We start from the raw sequence: 15,655 nt of genomic DNA, 5'->3' as shown, positions 1-15,655 counted from the left end.
TTCAATAAACATGTAGATTTATTTTAAATCAGTTTGGTACATGATACAGGTTGGTTTTACAGTTTTTAATGAACTGAAATAGAAATTTCTAAATACAGCAGTGTCTGCCTGTGCAACAAATATCTGTAAGGTAAAGTAAGGTGTTTTGATAGAACTACATCCGCATGAACAAATCAGAAGAAAATCTGAAAAGGTTTCTATATACCTTCTGGATTTTAAAAAAACCAAATTTTTAATGGCTCAAGATAGTAAATTGCTAAAGGAAGGGGGGAAAAGGCCAGGAGTTCTGTTGTAAGAGCTCTTCTTGCAAAATCTAACTGGTTTCATATTATGGTTTTGTTATTAGAGCAATATTCAAAATTACAGAAGATGAGAAGGCGCCATCAGCTACATTTTCACAAAAATTGCTGTATGGACATTAATGTGTGATAAGGTATTCACATCTACATAAATGATAATTATACCACTGTAGCTAAATTTTGCCACTTTGGGAGGAATGGAAATTCTGTATATTTTCAAATGAATCTTGGATCTTCTAGCACTCACTAAAAACTAACAGCCATGGCACCATAATAAAAGTTCTTGTGAGGTTCCTAGAACTAATTACTAATGAAAACACAAAAATGTGAGGTAAACCTACCTTTTCCCAAAAACCTTTGAAGCCAGAGATTTTAAACAATTAAGGCACTTGAAAAGATTAGGTGTATGTACAAATGTGCAAGTAAAACAAACTTTAGCTGTACCAGCAAGTAACAAAGAAACAGTAAATCTTCATTTTAAGAACCTTGAATATAATCTAAATGCAAGGAATTTTGGCTAATGAAATGGACCAAAGCAACTTGTCATCTCCTACTACAAAATACTGAAAACCAAGTGCTAAACTCAGCCCTTTAGAGGCTAAAGAAACTAAAAACCTTTAATGACCTAGAAAAGCAAAAACTTTCTTAAAACTAATGTAAACCTCTGAACTAATCCAATATGTCAAAGGCAGGGGAGAAGTCTCCCTCTAAAACTGAAAAAACTAGTGCTGCCTAAGAAAACTAAAAAAAAAAATTAAAGTATGCATGCTTATATTATACTACGGGAACAGAAACTAAAAAGAAAGGACAGGAGAGAAGGAGAAAGCAGGAGAGAAAGAAGAGAAAGCACAATCTGTCTATCCTGGGCAATCATCATTAAAAACCTATAGTAATCCAATCAACCAAAAATCCCTAGATTTTCTAAAATTACACTGGTCACATTTCTGGTCTCAAAACTTAAAGTGATTGTCTCATTAAAGAACTAGTAAATGACTCTAAAACAACTTCCTTCCTTCTTGCCTCATAAAAATAGTTACTTTTCAAGAAAGCTTGGTGAAAATCCTTTCATGGTACAACAGTGTTGAAGTACAAAGGAAAATATAATTAAATCAACTTTAGCTTTATACTTTTTAACAGCCTAAGAAAAATGCTGGGAGGTTCAATATGTGAAGGCTTTCAGCTTTGTGGAATATCTTTTAGCTTAACTTGCTCGGGTCTGAAATCAAATAGTATTTAGTTAAATACTAACAGTATGATATCTAAAAGCAGGTTTACTACATCTTGTCAACAGTTACATCATCAGACCAACCTTTACCTTCCTTAATGTAAAAGAACAAATCACAAACATTTTAAGTTACAGTCTACCTTTCAGTCTGTCTTTTAAGGCACTGTTCTTTATTTTCTCAGTGATATAAGGTGCTTTACAAGGATGAACAATAACCTGCTATTCTTTAATGGTTTGTATCCTTTCCATTCGTTCCTTTAAATCTGGAATGTAATTCCCTGTGTGGCATCTTATTTCTAATGTAGAAAAAATAACTGCTATCGAGCACAAAATTTTACTCTAAAGATACAGTTTACTCTAAGGATACTAAATTTATAGATTTATTCCACTTTTGAAAGGACAGCCAAAAGTCCACCCGATTGATGCTCATTTGGCACATTCTTCTCAATTCTGGTCACTAGACTACATCCTGAGTTAGGATGAAAATAATGCAGCTTTCAGGCTTTAAAATGACTAAATTTAAACTGCCAAAAGAGTCATGAGGTTGTCTGCGCAGGACAATGTTTTCCATCACTTACAGAGTTACATTTGGTACGTCAAGAAGAGAGAACATAATCCCACAGCAGCAGCCATTTAAAATAAAAGAAGACAGCCACAAGGATTCATGCAGAATATTTTAAATATTCCTGTTGAGCAAAATGATTTAAGTGATTTTTCTTCAAGGACGATGCTCCAAAACATCCTATATGCATCCTTTGAAAATTTAAAGATCCTGGAATAGCGTCTTCCATGTGGGACATCTTGAAAGATAATATTTTGGTTTCAGTGAGTTATACACCAGTCCTTGTTAATTTAATGGGTCTGTTTACAGAGTGTGGTAGTTTCGTTCTTTCGATTTGCAGAATTTATAGAGAAAGAAAATTACAGCCTGCACACCCAACACGAGGACAATTCCTCCAATGAAACTGGCTGCATCAAAGGTAGACTTCCGTCCAGGTTGTGAAGTCGGAGTTAAAGTGGTATTAGTCGTACCTGTTAAATAAGAGCGGAAAAATAACACTTGGTAAGTCTCACGATCCTCTATCATAATTTCAAGACCCACCTGAGCTTCTACTTGGCCATGTGCTCAATTCTATAAAGCATTTGCTCTTGGGTCAAGTCTTTACAGCTAGAATCTACCCCTAATTAAGGAAAACAACCATTTATCAATCCCATTCACTCCATCCAGCAGTATCAAGCAGTCAATGCTACCATACAAATCCAAACACAAAACTAACAGCAAAACATTCTCCTGGTACATAAATTATGCCCTGGGAACATGTAAAGCACTTTAAAAATGTGCAATTTCTTCAGACTACATATATTTTTACTTAATTATTACAGTAAATATTAATATTTGTTACGGTAAATACTTGAACATTCGTACAACTTTTGAATTTTACTAACTACATAAGGTAAGTAAAAATTTGGTTGCAATTCTTCAAATCGCAAAAATTACCTTAAGTATCTACAATTTATAATTCCAACAAGCAAAAAACCTCATTATTAAAGGTACCGTAAATCTTGCTCAGCAAATTTTATGAGCATTACCAAACCATATGGAAAAAAAGCAAAAAAGTTTGAATTCCTTTTCCAGAGAGTAAAATGTTTCTAGAGAAAACAAAACATAAATTTCTTTTCAGGGAGTAAAACGTTTCAAGTGGAACACCATCCATTTTACTAAAAAGCAATTTCATACTTAAATTTTTCTTTTTTCTTAAATCGAATATCAAATAGACACTGGTTGTAGTGGCTGTTTGATAAGCTGGCCACTTTAAAATTAATTACAACTGTTCCGTATTTCTTCCTGTGAAGACAAAATGGCTTCCTTGAAACCAAGAGAAAGCACAAGAATAAGCGAAAAGAATAAAAAAAAAACATAAAAGAACAGTATTTTAAATACAGAGAGGAGGATTCATAACCTACAATGATCTGTGGCATAAACTGAATATGATTTCATTTATAATACAAATTATTAATTAATAAAGTTACTCTTCAGATGTACTTTTAGTATCCAAAATCTATGAAGAGCTCACCAAACTCCACACCCGAAAAACAAATAATCCAGTGAAGAAATGGGCAGAAAACATGAATAGACACTTCTCTAAAGAAGACATCCAGATGGCCAACAGGCACATAAAAAGATGCTCAACATCGCTCCTCATTAGGGAAATACAAATCAAAACCACACTCAGATATCACCTCATGCCAGTCAGAGTGGCTAAAATGAACAAATCAGGAGACTATAGATGCTAGAGAGGATGCGGAGAAACAGGAACCCTCTTGCACTGTTGGTGGGAATGCAAACTGGTGCAGCCACTCTGGAAAACAGTGTGAAGGTTCCTCAAAAAATTGAAACTAGATCTACCCTATGACCCAGCAAAAGAACTGCTAGGAATTTACCCAAGGGATACAGGAGTGCTGATGCATAGGGGCACTTGTACCCCAATGTTTATAGCAGCAGTTTCAACAATAGCCAAATTATGGAAAGAGCCTAAATGTCCATCAACTGATGAATGGATAAAGAAATTGTGGTTTATATACACAATGGAATACTATGTGGCGATGAGAAAGAATGAAATATGGCCCTTTGTAGCAACGTGGATGGAACTGGAGAGTGTTAATGCTAAGTGAAATAAGCCATACAGAGAAAGACAGATACCGTATGTTTTCACTCTTATGTGGATCCTGAGAAACTTAACAGAAGTCCATGGGGAAGGGGAAGGAAAAAAAAAACAAAAAAGAGGTTAGAGAGGGAGGGAGCCAAAGCATGAGACTCTTAAAAACTGAAAACAAACTGAGGGTTAATGTGGGGTGGGTGATGGGTATTGAGGAGGGCACCTTTTGGGATGAGCACTGGGTGTTGTATGGAAACCAATTTGACAATAAATTTCATATTAAAAAAAAAAGAATTATAAAGGAATGTAAAGAAATGGTGAGGGGGCGCCTGGATGGCTCAGTTGGTTGAGCATCCAACTCTTGATTTTGGCTCAGGTCATGATCCCAGCGTCATGGGATGGAGCCTGCCTGAGATTCTCTCCCTTTGTCTCTCTCTCTTTCTCTCTCTCCTCCTCTGCCCCTCGCCCACGTGCGCTCCATGGGCACACGCTCTCTCTCTCCAAAAAAAAAAAAAAAAGAAATGGTGAGAAATATGGCTGAGGTACACATTTGGCAGTGCTAGCTTGGCTTTTTAGACCTTTCCTCAAAAAAAGATGGCTATATTATCTTCACTCTAATTGCCATGATCTAACACAGCACACAACTAATCAGTGTTTAGTAATTTAATTTGTAAGTTATAAAAAATTAGATCTCGCCTACAAGTTGTACTAAAAGGTTTTGGAGAAACATTACCACATTTAACTCTAACATGTCATGCCAAATGCGGTTACACATTAACAAATGAGAAGGACTCTCAGCAAACCTACCATTACTGCTCTAACAGCCAACTGTCTTGGTCCTCCAAAATGTAAGAGATGAGTTTTACTCACAACCATTCATGAATAAAACTGGAAAATGGTGGCAGAAACAGTACAAGGCAATGTTGCACACACATCCTACCTCACTGTTAGTTTAAAAAACCCTCAATTACCTGATGTAGTAACTGTGGTGGTAGTTGTAGAAGAGGAAGGCAGAGTTGTGGTTTTAGCTGGAATGTAAACAAAACTTATTAAAAACATAAATTTCCAAACCTCCCAATATCTAACAATTTGTCTTTAAAAATAATGCTACCAATTTCACATGCTTTCCATTTTTTAAAGAATAAAGGCCAAGTTTCAGTTAATGGTTCACTAACTTATCTACGTAGCCAGAATACTAGCTTTTAAATGCTTCTGAAAACATCAAGCAAGCACGAAATTGTATCCATGTTAACATCTATGTACGTGTTTAAGTATGGAATTTACACAGCTGGATAAAATTCGCAAAAAAACGCACAGAAGGGCAAGAATTAGTGTTTAAGTAAGGGAACGATATAGGTTTGTTTTGTTTTGTTTTGATAAATAACCTTGCTTCTGTGGCAAAAACTATTAACTTAAAAAGTCATCGTAAGAAACAGGTGCAACTCAGTACTTCTCCAGTAGGTATCAAGATAGCCTTAACTTCTTTCTTTCAAGGGGATAGTAAATTTTCTTAAAAAGGCAGACAGTAAATATTTTAAGCTTTGTACACTGTGTAGTGCAAAAGCAGCCCAGGACACCATGCATCTGAACAGGCATGGTTCTGTTTCAATAAAATTCGATTTATAAAAGAACAGGTCCTCAGGAGTCAAAGACCCCCAATTTAAATTATAAGAGCCCAAAGGTAGCTCTAGTCTACCATACTACATGAATTCCAATAATTTTTTTATCTGAAAATACCTATAAAGAAATGAACACTTGTGAGAATTAACCTGAATGTAAACACATTTTAGGAACTAAAGCAATGTGTTAACAGACCTCTGTTAGTACTAATATTACTAATAGTACTCTGTTAGTACTAACAGATTCTAATAAAAGATATGTTAACAATACTGACAGGATATTCTCATACAAGTCTGTATCCCTTTCTCTCAATATGAGCATTGCTGCATACATTTTCCCTACCCTGCTCTTGGAGAGACAATTAGGTCATCTCTCATTTCTCCATACTACAAACATCTTGCAGGGAAATACTTGATCTCATCTCTGATAGGACTGATTCTTATACAGAATTCCTAGATTAAAGGGTATGATTATTTTCAGACTTTTAATCCTTTAAAAGTTTCTGTTGCTTATACATTCTGTGTAACACACTAACACTTTACAAATTAGACATATATTCCTTTCAATCTTAAAACAACACTATCAACAAATTTTGTCTGACAATGGATGGTAGAGAAAGAAAGTTTACACAGTTTCTATCTGATTCTCACGAACAATCCTCTGAACGTGGTACAAACTAATTCTTTTTTTATAAATAGGCAAAACATTCACACACTTTTACTTTTGACTGAAATAGGGAATACACTTCTATTGACCCACAGTTCCTTTCATTAAAAAAAATAATTCAGCAGTTACAAAAGTTGCTACTGGTGATGGAAATATAGAAAATACAGTAAATTAAGTAATCTCATGCTGCTTCCAGCCAGCCACTTCTCTAGGCATGTATGTAACAAAAAATTTAAAAATGTGCTAAAACTTAATAGTTTGTCTTCCACTTAATATATTACAAATATTTCCGACCACATTTCTAACGTAATTTAGTCATTCTGTTATGGTATTATTTATTGACATTCATATTTATTTATAATATATATACATCATGACAGAAGACTATTATAATTAACCCCAGTGAACACCTTTCTAAGTAAATCAGATTCCCTTTGAATCATTTCTTTAATAATCCCTTAATTTTTCACTTGCTCTCTTTCCACAGTAGATATGAAAAGAGACCATGTAAAGGTTTGTTTTTCAACCACTAATTGCCATGCAATTGGTGCATTTTCTATAAGCAAGCCCTGGCTTCTTTCCACTTTACAGAACCCAAAGAGACAAAACAAGGAAGACTCCATCGTAGTTCGCTGGAGAACCCAGTGCAGAGCATGAAAACTACATCAAGATCCATGGAGGAGAAATTAAAAGTGAACCCACAATGGTTTTAAAGAAATTGATTCCCCCGCTCCTGCTTCCGGTTTACATCCCACCTTTAGGAAACTAATTTTCCCTCAATGTCTCTGCTTTCATCAATCTTTAACATCCTCCTAGTCAGTGACTTCTAATGGTGCTACTACTGTGTGCTCTCCGCAAGTTCTGTAGCATTTGCAGATCTCTATGGCATGAATACTTCCACTGTAATTCAAGCCACCAACATGGTATCACTGAATGTGTAGCTGGGAAGAGCTATGCACAACTGGCAAGCAAAACCTGGTAACTAGCTAGCTCACCACTGCCAAAGTCTTTCAAAATGAGTTCTGGCCCTTACTACAACATCTGACCACTTTTTCCTCTGAAAATAAAAGTTTCTTGGACACACTTCTCTGCCCATCCCTACTCAGTTTCCTCTCCAGTCCTCTTCTTCTCAACTCTTACGTGTTACTGTTCCATAGAGTTTGGTTCTTAAGCCCTATTCTCCTCTCTACAAGCTGCTCCTGTGGACACTACTACTGCCTACTGATCAGCTTAATCTGTACTGTTAGCAAAGAGCTGTGCCATCACCTCCATCAAGTTCTATCACTTCTAATTCCTAAGTCTATTTGCATACACCTGCAACTCTTCCCCTAGTAGTTCCCCAGAATTCCCACCACAGGTTATCTAATCTCCATGTGTCCACTCTTGTCTTCCTTCCAATCTGTCCTCCCAATCTGGCTCTTGACCTGTTACTGTCCAGCTCAATTTTTCCTCACCGTGTACTCCAAATGCAATTCCCTGACCTCACTACACTCTTTCTCATCTCCTTCACCACATACGCCGTTATTCCACATACACACCTTCCTACAAACATCTCAACACACTGGGCTTACTTACCCTTTTCGTAGTTCCTACCGCAGACAAAATGCTGTCTTACTTCTATCTCCAATCCCAATCATCTAAGCCTAGTACTTTCCTGGAGTAGACTTTTTTTTTTTAATGATTTACTCCTTCTATCACTTTGGTAAAGATTTTTAGAAGGAGAAAGAAGGTGTAGTGAAAAACTTTCCAGCTGTTTAGGCTGAAAAGCCTACCTTTCTGGAAAGCAATCAGTACTTAAAGCCTTAAAATAATTCTATCCTCTGACCTAGGAATGCTGTTTGAATCAATCCTATCAGAGTTAACAGCACATATTCTCCACTGCATGGAGAATGACCGATGACCTAACTATCCAACCAAGTGCAGCATGGTTAAAGTGCATACAACAATGTTTAAGTAAGAGGAAAAACAAATTCAAACGTGTATGAACATACCATCCAATTTCATAGTAAGTATATTTATTTAGATATACCTACAGAAGAGACTGGAATAACTTTATCACTGAAAACATTTTGGTACCTCTGGATGATGGGAATTATAGGGAATTTTAATTTCCTTTAGGCTTCTGTATTTCCCAAGATTTCCACAAAATCCACAAAAAGCAGTGTGTGAACTCAATGTCCAAAGATACAGCAAATCCTCCCATGTACAATGAATATGAAACACTGGAGTTATGTGTCGCTGTCACAGACAATTCATACTAATGTAATTATGGTCCAAAACTAAATACATCTACTAGTTTTTTAAATTATACTAAACTTTTAGGTATTTAATTGCTAACAAATTATCTATCAGAAGGCCTTACAAATCCTGAAGAAGAGGAAAAGAATCAATTATCTTGTATTACCTGTAGAATTGGTTGGCATCGGAGTGGGCTCGGGTTCTATTTAAAAGAAACAAACATTAAGTCCAAGCAATCTCAAATATCACAATCTATTATACTATTTTCCAAATTGCAGTCATTTAAATACCACTTTTATAATTTTTGCATTTAAGTACCACCTTGTGGAGGAGACTGACAGTTGCTCTGAATACTCATCTCCCCTTCTTTAGAAATGGAAGCACCAATCTAAGGTTGACACTTCCCTCCCCTGAGGAAAGACAGACATTTTTTTAGCCTCCCCTGCAGCTAGGTAGTCAAGTGTAATTTCTAGAAAGCATCTGTAAGGTAGGTGTGGGCCCCTCTCCTTCCTCTTCCCGCTGGCAGGAATACTAATTGATGGCTGGAATAGGAGCACTCACCTTGGAGAGTAAGGTCAGAGATATTCTTGAGGAATGACAGTAAAGAGCCCGAGTTCCTAATGGTTGTAGAGCTGCTACTCTAGCCCTCTAGCTACACCTGAGCCCAGACTTCCTTTACATAAGAGTGAAGTCTGTCTGTTGCTTACACCACTCTAATTTGGGTTTTCCTATCTTTCATAGCCCAAACTAATTCTAACTGATACATCCTCAAATAAGTATAATTACTTATTTGATTTTTCTCTAAATTACTATCTTTTAAAATGTTTTACTTGGGGCACCCGGGTGGCTCAGTTAAGCATCTGACTCTTGATCTCGGATCAGGTCATGATTTCACAGTTCATGGGACTAAGCCCCTTGTCAGGCTCAGCGCTGACAGCTCGGAGTCTGCTTGGTCTTCTCTCCCTCTTCTCCATGCACCCCCCTCCCCACCAGCATGCACACGCGTGCGCTCTCTCTCAAAATAAACAAGAATTTAAAAAAATACTTGTTTCTAGAAAGTATTATCATGAAATCACAGGTCTGATTATAGTTATTAGTGTTTTCTAATATATATCAAAATAGATACTAAAATTGTTTGCTCTTTTACCACCTAAACCATACTATATTCACTGTACATAAGGGATAATGGACCTCACACTAATGAAATTCTCAGTCACAAAGTTCAAGTTCGAATGGGAAAATGCCTACTAAAAGTAAATTGTTACAGGTAGTCATTCAAGGCTACTGACACACTCCAGAAACCTCTTTTGCTCTATTTAATTATTACCTATGCACCAAATTACAAATTGACTTCCCTATCCATTTGTAATCTTATTTAAAAAATCAGTTGTTTCATCTAGGAATTTAAACTATTTCCTGAGCAAAGAGTTATGGTTAAAGAGTAATCAATTTCCTCAAATTAAAGTACAAATATGAGAAAAAGAGGGGTGGCCTGATGGCTTAGTAGGTTAAGCGTCTGACTCTTGGTTTCAGCTCAGGTCACATTCTCACAGTTCGGGAGTTCAAGCCCTGTTCTACGCTGACAGCACAGAGTTTCCTTGGGATTCTCTTTCTCACTCTCCCTCTCCCCCTACCCTGCTTGCTCTCTCTCTCTAAATAAATAAACTTAAAAAAGATGAGAAAACAGAGGAATACAGAAAAAATTCAACCATTAACACAAACTATGCTACAGAATGTGACAATCACCAGCACCACAACCAAGAAAAGTGCCAGAACAAGGTTGTCTAGGCCTGTAAAATGCAAATAAAGAGAAGGTCTAAAATGCAGGGAGTTTCCAGAAGAGTTAAGAAAAAAAAGTAAATGAGGAGGTATCTCTCTACCTGCAGCATTCCACACTGCAGCCAAATCACTAAACTAAGATTCAAAACACTGTCCTTTGTATCAGTATGAATATTTTATATCCAAATTTCTAACAAGATTAGAATTATGGAAATGGCAAACCAAATACTGAACTAAGGCTTCCTGAGGCAAAGATCTTCCTCACATCTCTGGCCACTTTCCGCGGCAGTCAATGTGAATACTTACCAGAACAGAATTTTGTGCCATTCAACACCTGGCAATCACTAGCTGTTGAATTATGGGAACAGTAGCTTTTGTCTGTTACGGGGAGGAAAAGACACAGAGCACCAATCACTTGCTTATATTATCTTTGACTTTGTTACTAAGCTCCAGAATTGCTTCCAAAAATCAAACTCAAGGGTAAATACTTTATAAGTCCACAGACCGATAAAATAACTTTTCTTTTCTTTTCCCCACTGTTTAAGAAGTAATACATAGGATCCCTCCAAATATTCTTCCAAACTCATCATAAATATACTGAACAGATAAATCAGAAAACACTCAGATCACAGAACTGTGGCAATGACTACCATACAGGGAAGGTTGCTAGAATCTACAAATAGGGCTGAGTCAGTAGGGAGAAACAGTCAAGATCTTTAATAAAGGCTTAGTCACCACAGGAGGTGCCCGGATAGCAGCAGCAGGACCTCTGTTCCAGATCTCTGCTTTGGTCATCTACACTTTCTAAAACTGCTTTCCTAGATGGTCAGACTTGTAACAAGAGTAAGGGAGACCTTTCCCCAACATATCCTACAGTAAGATACTGGAGCCCCAAAAAATACGCCAAGTCCCAAGGAGAAGAGGCATGTGCTCTTAAATTCCATTTTATGACTTTAAAAAAAGGGACTCTTAAACAAAAAATTAACTTTACCCCAAACTAAGCTAATACCTTAATTTTAAAAGAAGTTTTTCAACTTTTTTATGTAGTGATATATCCACAATTCTTACATTTTTTTAACGCACAAAGAAGCTTAACATATAGTGTTAGCTTTTTCTTTTATATACATATAAACCAGATAGACTGTTTTACTGATAAGAAAAAAATGCAACTACCTTCCATTAAAAAAACAGAATATGCTATAATTCCGCACTCCTAACAAAAACCTTATTGGCATTTCAAAGTATCTTCAAGTAGCTCTTTATCCCTCAAATTAAAGGTTACTCTCTTCCCATGTCATTCTTCTTTCATATTTAAGTATCCAACAAAGTTTTATAAGGTCTCCATAGTTCATCTAGTAGGTGACAGAAGATAAATGCCTCCTTTTTCTAGACAACTATTTTCAGGGGAAAATTTTACAACTTTCTTTCACTGCTAATTTCAGTGTACCTGTACCATTCCATCTTCCAAATCTTTAAAATCTCTCTTCCCTTGGGGCACCTGGGTGGCTCAGTCGGTTAAGCATCGCACTCAACTTTGGCTCATGTCATGATCTCACGGTCCTTGAGTTTGAGCCCCATATTGTGCTCCGCGATGACAGCACAGAGCCTGCTTGGGATTCTCTCTCTCAGCCCCTCCCCAGCTCACGTGCTCATGCACATTCTCTCTCTCTCTCAAAATAATAAATAAACTTAAAAAAATAAAAACTACTGAACCTTAATTATCCCTCTAAGGAATTAAAGGTGTGGGGACAGAATGGGAGACCAGAGTTTTGGGGGGAAATGTGAAGCAACGGGCACTTTAACGAAAAAGTATTTGACTTGCAAAATAAATAGTAACACACTATACCAAATTTTCTACATAATTTTCAAATGTTCAGGAATGCCCTGTTAGAATACCTTAAAAGGTTAAAACAAAACAGTTTGCAGTCTTAAAATTGAAGCAATCTTTTCTTACCTTTACATTCTATCCAAAAGCAGGTAGTAGCATCAAGGCTAGCATTGAAACAGGAAACACAGCTGTTGCGGTTTTCACAGATATCTGGTGGGGAGGGGAATATAAAACCAATCAATTGATAACTCACTTTGAGTTTGTATCACTTACCTTTTTTACACAAATGTGAGCATTACATATGATACTAAACTTACTAATTCAGAGAAGTGGTAAAACATTATATAGCCCATTGATAGATGAATGGATTTAAAGAAGTGTATACATTTTGCAGTTTTTTCAACCACAAAAAAAGGAAATCTTGCCATATGCTACAACATGGATGAACTTTAAGGGCATTATGTGAAATTAGATATTCAAAAAAGAATAAACACTGCATGATTCCACCTATATAAAGTATCTAAAACAGTCACAGTCAGAAGCAGAAAGTAGAATGATGGCTGCGGGGAGGGGAAATGGAGATTTGCTGGTCAAGCAGGGTATAGTTTCAAGTAGGATGAAAAGTTCTAGAGCTCCGCTGTATAACATCGCGTTTACAGCTAATAATGTACTTTACACTTAAAAATTTGTTGGGTTGGTAGACCTCATGTTAGATGGGTTTTTTTTAACCACACACACAAAAACACTTCATAAATTGGCTTAATAAAAATTTCCTATCATTATAAACGACTTAAGAAGCTGAAATAAACTCAAGAGAAAGGGAAGAAAAAAACCCCACAAGCTAGTTAGAAGGCTCAGCACCTATCTAGACAACGCTATTTCACAGACACTCAGGGTTTCTTGAGCCATTTTAAAACATCCATAAAAAATAAAAATATTGGCAAAAAAGGCTATGTTATAAGGCCAACGCCACACACAGGGAAATCACTGCCCTAAAACATCAGCTGAGACACTGGAATTTTTAATAGTAATAAAGATTTGTTACAGATTGAACCCAAGCTCTGATGATGCCCATTCTGAAAACCTCAAGAGATTCGGAACTCATAAACGGCCTGCTCTTTCCAGGGTCCTCCATGAATGGAGGGTAAGAAACAAGACCTGGAAGGAGCAACATCCATGTACACGTAATTTAACAAGTTAGCAGGGTTTTTGTCAATAATTTAAACCAAATGACCAAAAGACTTTAGAATAGGGCTCTATCCATTTTCCTGGAAGGTTGATGCCCCCCAAAACATTCATATTTGCTTTCCCCATGCCTTAAAAAAAACAGTTCTGCATAGAGGCAACGCATTTCAGTATTTTATGACTAGTATTCATCAGGGACTGGGACATACATAATACCCTGAATAAGGGGTTCACAAAATAGAAAATAAATTCTGTAGACGTTTGTATACTGATAAAAAAAAAAAAGCTAGTTGTCTAAAATCTTTTGTTCCTGATAATTAATGTTTGAATAGCATAATCAATGTTATTTACAATGAACTAAACTTGCTACCTTTCATTTTAGACTGAAGCTTATCCAACTACTATTTACAGAAAACAAAACATCTTTGCACAACTTTCAATTACAAAAAGGCAATTAACGGGAATCTCCAAGCTTCTCTTGGAAAAATACACACAACACTCCAAAAACTACAATTCTGGGAAAAAACTGCAAAATCAGCAGGAGACAAAACACATTGTGCTCTATCCTCTTAAAAACAGTGCAGTCAGAATATCCAGTATCGTACTGCAATTTACTTTCCTCATTTAACGATTTTTGAATTCTATTACATCTTTAAAAACAATTATACATTTTATTAAACTTTCATGAAACAAACCAAAGGAAGACACTGCAAAATAGTATCATTAGCCTGAGAGAATGGGGCGGGGGGGGCGGGGGACCACGGTAAATATCCTGACACTCCACCGCAATTCTTTGGTCAAGATGCCAGTTACTCCTTACTCAATATTAACTACAATCACCAATTATACTAAATTGCAGGTTTTAAATATCTTGAGCTCCTTCACCTTTCTACCTTACATTTATCTTCCCCTCTCTTTTGTGTTGTAAAGACATTGCCAATTCAATGTACGCCTCAACCAGTACCCAAGTCTACTGCAGACCTTAACAAAGGGTGTGTTCCTGATCGGGTTTTGGAAAATCAACAGACCTGGGTTCCAATCCCAGCTTCACAATCAACTAAATTTACGCTTCTCGCAGTTACTTTAACTCCATCTTCCTCCTAGATTTCACTGCCTATCTTCTAGTTTAGCCTTAAATACCAAAAAGGATATGTGAAGCGCTGAGTACACGAATGGTTACTTTTTTTCTTTGCACATAGCAAAGTTTTAATTAATCGAATGCCCAACCCTCGAGTATATCTCATACCTATCCGCAGAACCAATATAGTTAGATCCCAGGCAACTTATTTTCTCAGACCCCAGTCGGAGACACTAGCAGCTTTAACGTCTACGGTTTCTTTCCCTCTTTCGCCAACTTCCGGAGAAGCCTCTCGGAGGCAGGACCTGGGTGGGCAAACGGCTAACCCCAAAGAGAGGGGGGTTCGACTTCATCAACAACTTTGGAGGCGAGTCGCCTCGCCCCATGATCAACCCCACTGCAGCCACCGCGGGAGGAAGCCACGTCCCCTCTTCCGAGCGTGAAGTGAGACTGGGGATTACGAGGCACTTTTTAAAAGCATGTCGGCATGGGGCACTCGGGGTGGCAAAGGCCACGGAGGCTCGACCGCCCCTTCTCCCCGGGGCGCTCCCCCACCCCCGCCACCCCGAGCCCGGCCCCGGCTGGACTCGGACGGGCCGCCATGTTGCTGGAGCGCCGCCCGCCCGGGCCCCGCGCGCACCGCGGGCAGGACAGGCGGCTCGGCTCGGCGGGCGTGCCAGTGCGGGAAGCCCGTTGGGCCGGCCCCCACCTTGTGCTGGAATGGTGACCGGCGTTAGAGTCGTCACCGACGTCGGAACTGACTTGGTGGTCGCTAAAGTCGTAACTGCAGTCACGTTCGGGTCCGGGGAGACGTCCTGAGCCGCGGTCAGCACACAGAGCGCGGCCAGGCAGGCAGCGGCCCACGGCAGCTGGCGGGAGAGCCCCGACATCACGTCCTCCGCGCTGATGTTCCGGCGAAAGCTGCTGCGAACTCCGCTCCGTCAGTCCCTCTGTCCCCTGCGGCACCGCCTCGGAGAGTCTGGTCCCCCGCGAGATCGCGACGGGGTCACGTGAGGGGCCCCAGGCCACGGCGTGCGGGGGCGAGGCGGAGCGGGGGCGGACCGCGGACGATACCAACTG

At 38.2% G+C, this 15,655-nt stretch overlaps 1 protein-coding gene across 1 annotated transcript; it reads right to left on the bottom strand.

The window, feature by feature from the left end:
• CD164 (CD164 molecule) lies at positions 1-15,587 on the bottom strand. Its single transcript, XM_047102304.1, has 6 exons — positions 15,285-15,587; positions 12,439-12,522; positions 10,791-10,862; positions 8,872-8,907; positions 5,153-5,209; positions 1-2,556 (listed from the first exon to the last, which is right to left on the bottom strand). Exons 1-6 carry the CDS (start codon positions 15,463-15,465, stop codon positions 2,390-2,392), a joined length of 597 nt encoding a protein of 198 aa, XP_046958260.1. The 5' UTR covers positions 15,466-15,587; the 3' UTR covers positions 1-2,389.
• Between the last annotated feature and the right edge of the window lie 68 nt (positions 15,588-15,655).

The sequence above is a fragment of the Lynx rufus genome, unplaced genomic scaffold (genome assembly GCF_022079265.1).
Source record: "Lynx rufus isolate CCGP_SWC_20201006 ecotype Redwood Valley unplaced genomic scaffold, mLynRuf1.p SCAF_6, whole genome shotgun sequence".
Taxonomy (NCBI): domain Eukaryota; kingdom Metazoa; phylum Chordata; class Mammalia; order Carnivora; family Felidae; genus Lynx; species Lynx rufus.
The sequence above is the reverse complement of the archived record's forward strand: the minus strand, read 5'-3'. Positions and strand labels throughout refer to the sequence as shown.

What these genes read in the sequence shown, in the direction of transcription:
- CD164 (XM_047102304.1), bottom strand. Translation starts at nt 15,465, where the DNA reads ATGTCGGGGCTCTCCCGCCAGCTGCCGTGGGCCGCTGCCTGCCTGGCC. An exon ending in CTTTTGGATAGAATGTAAAG is followed by an intron (nt 10,863 to 12,438) that starts GTAAGAAAAGAT and finishes TCCCCGTAACAG; the next exon opens with ACAAAAGCTACTGTTCCCAT. An exon ending in TGGCACAAAATTCTGTTCTG is followed by an intron (nt 8,908 to 10,790) that starts GTAAGTATTCAC and finishes TCTTTTAAATAG; the next exon opens with AACCCGAGCCCACTCCGATG.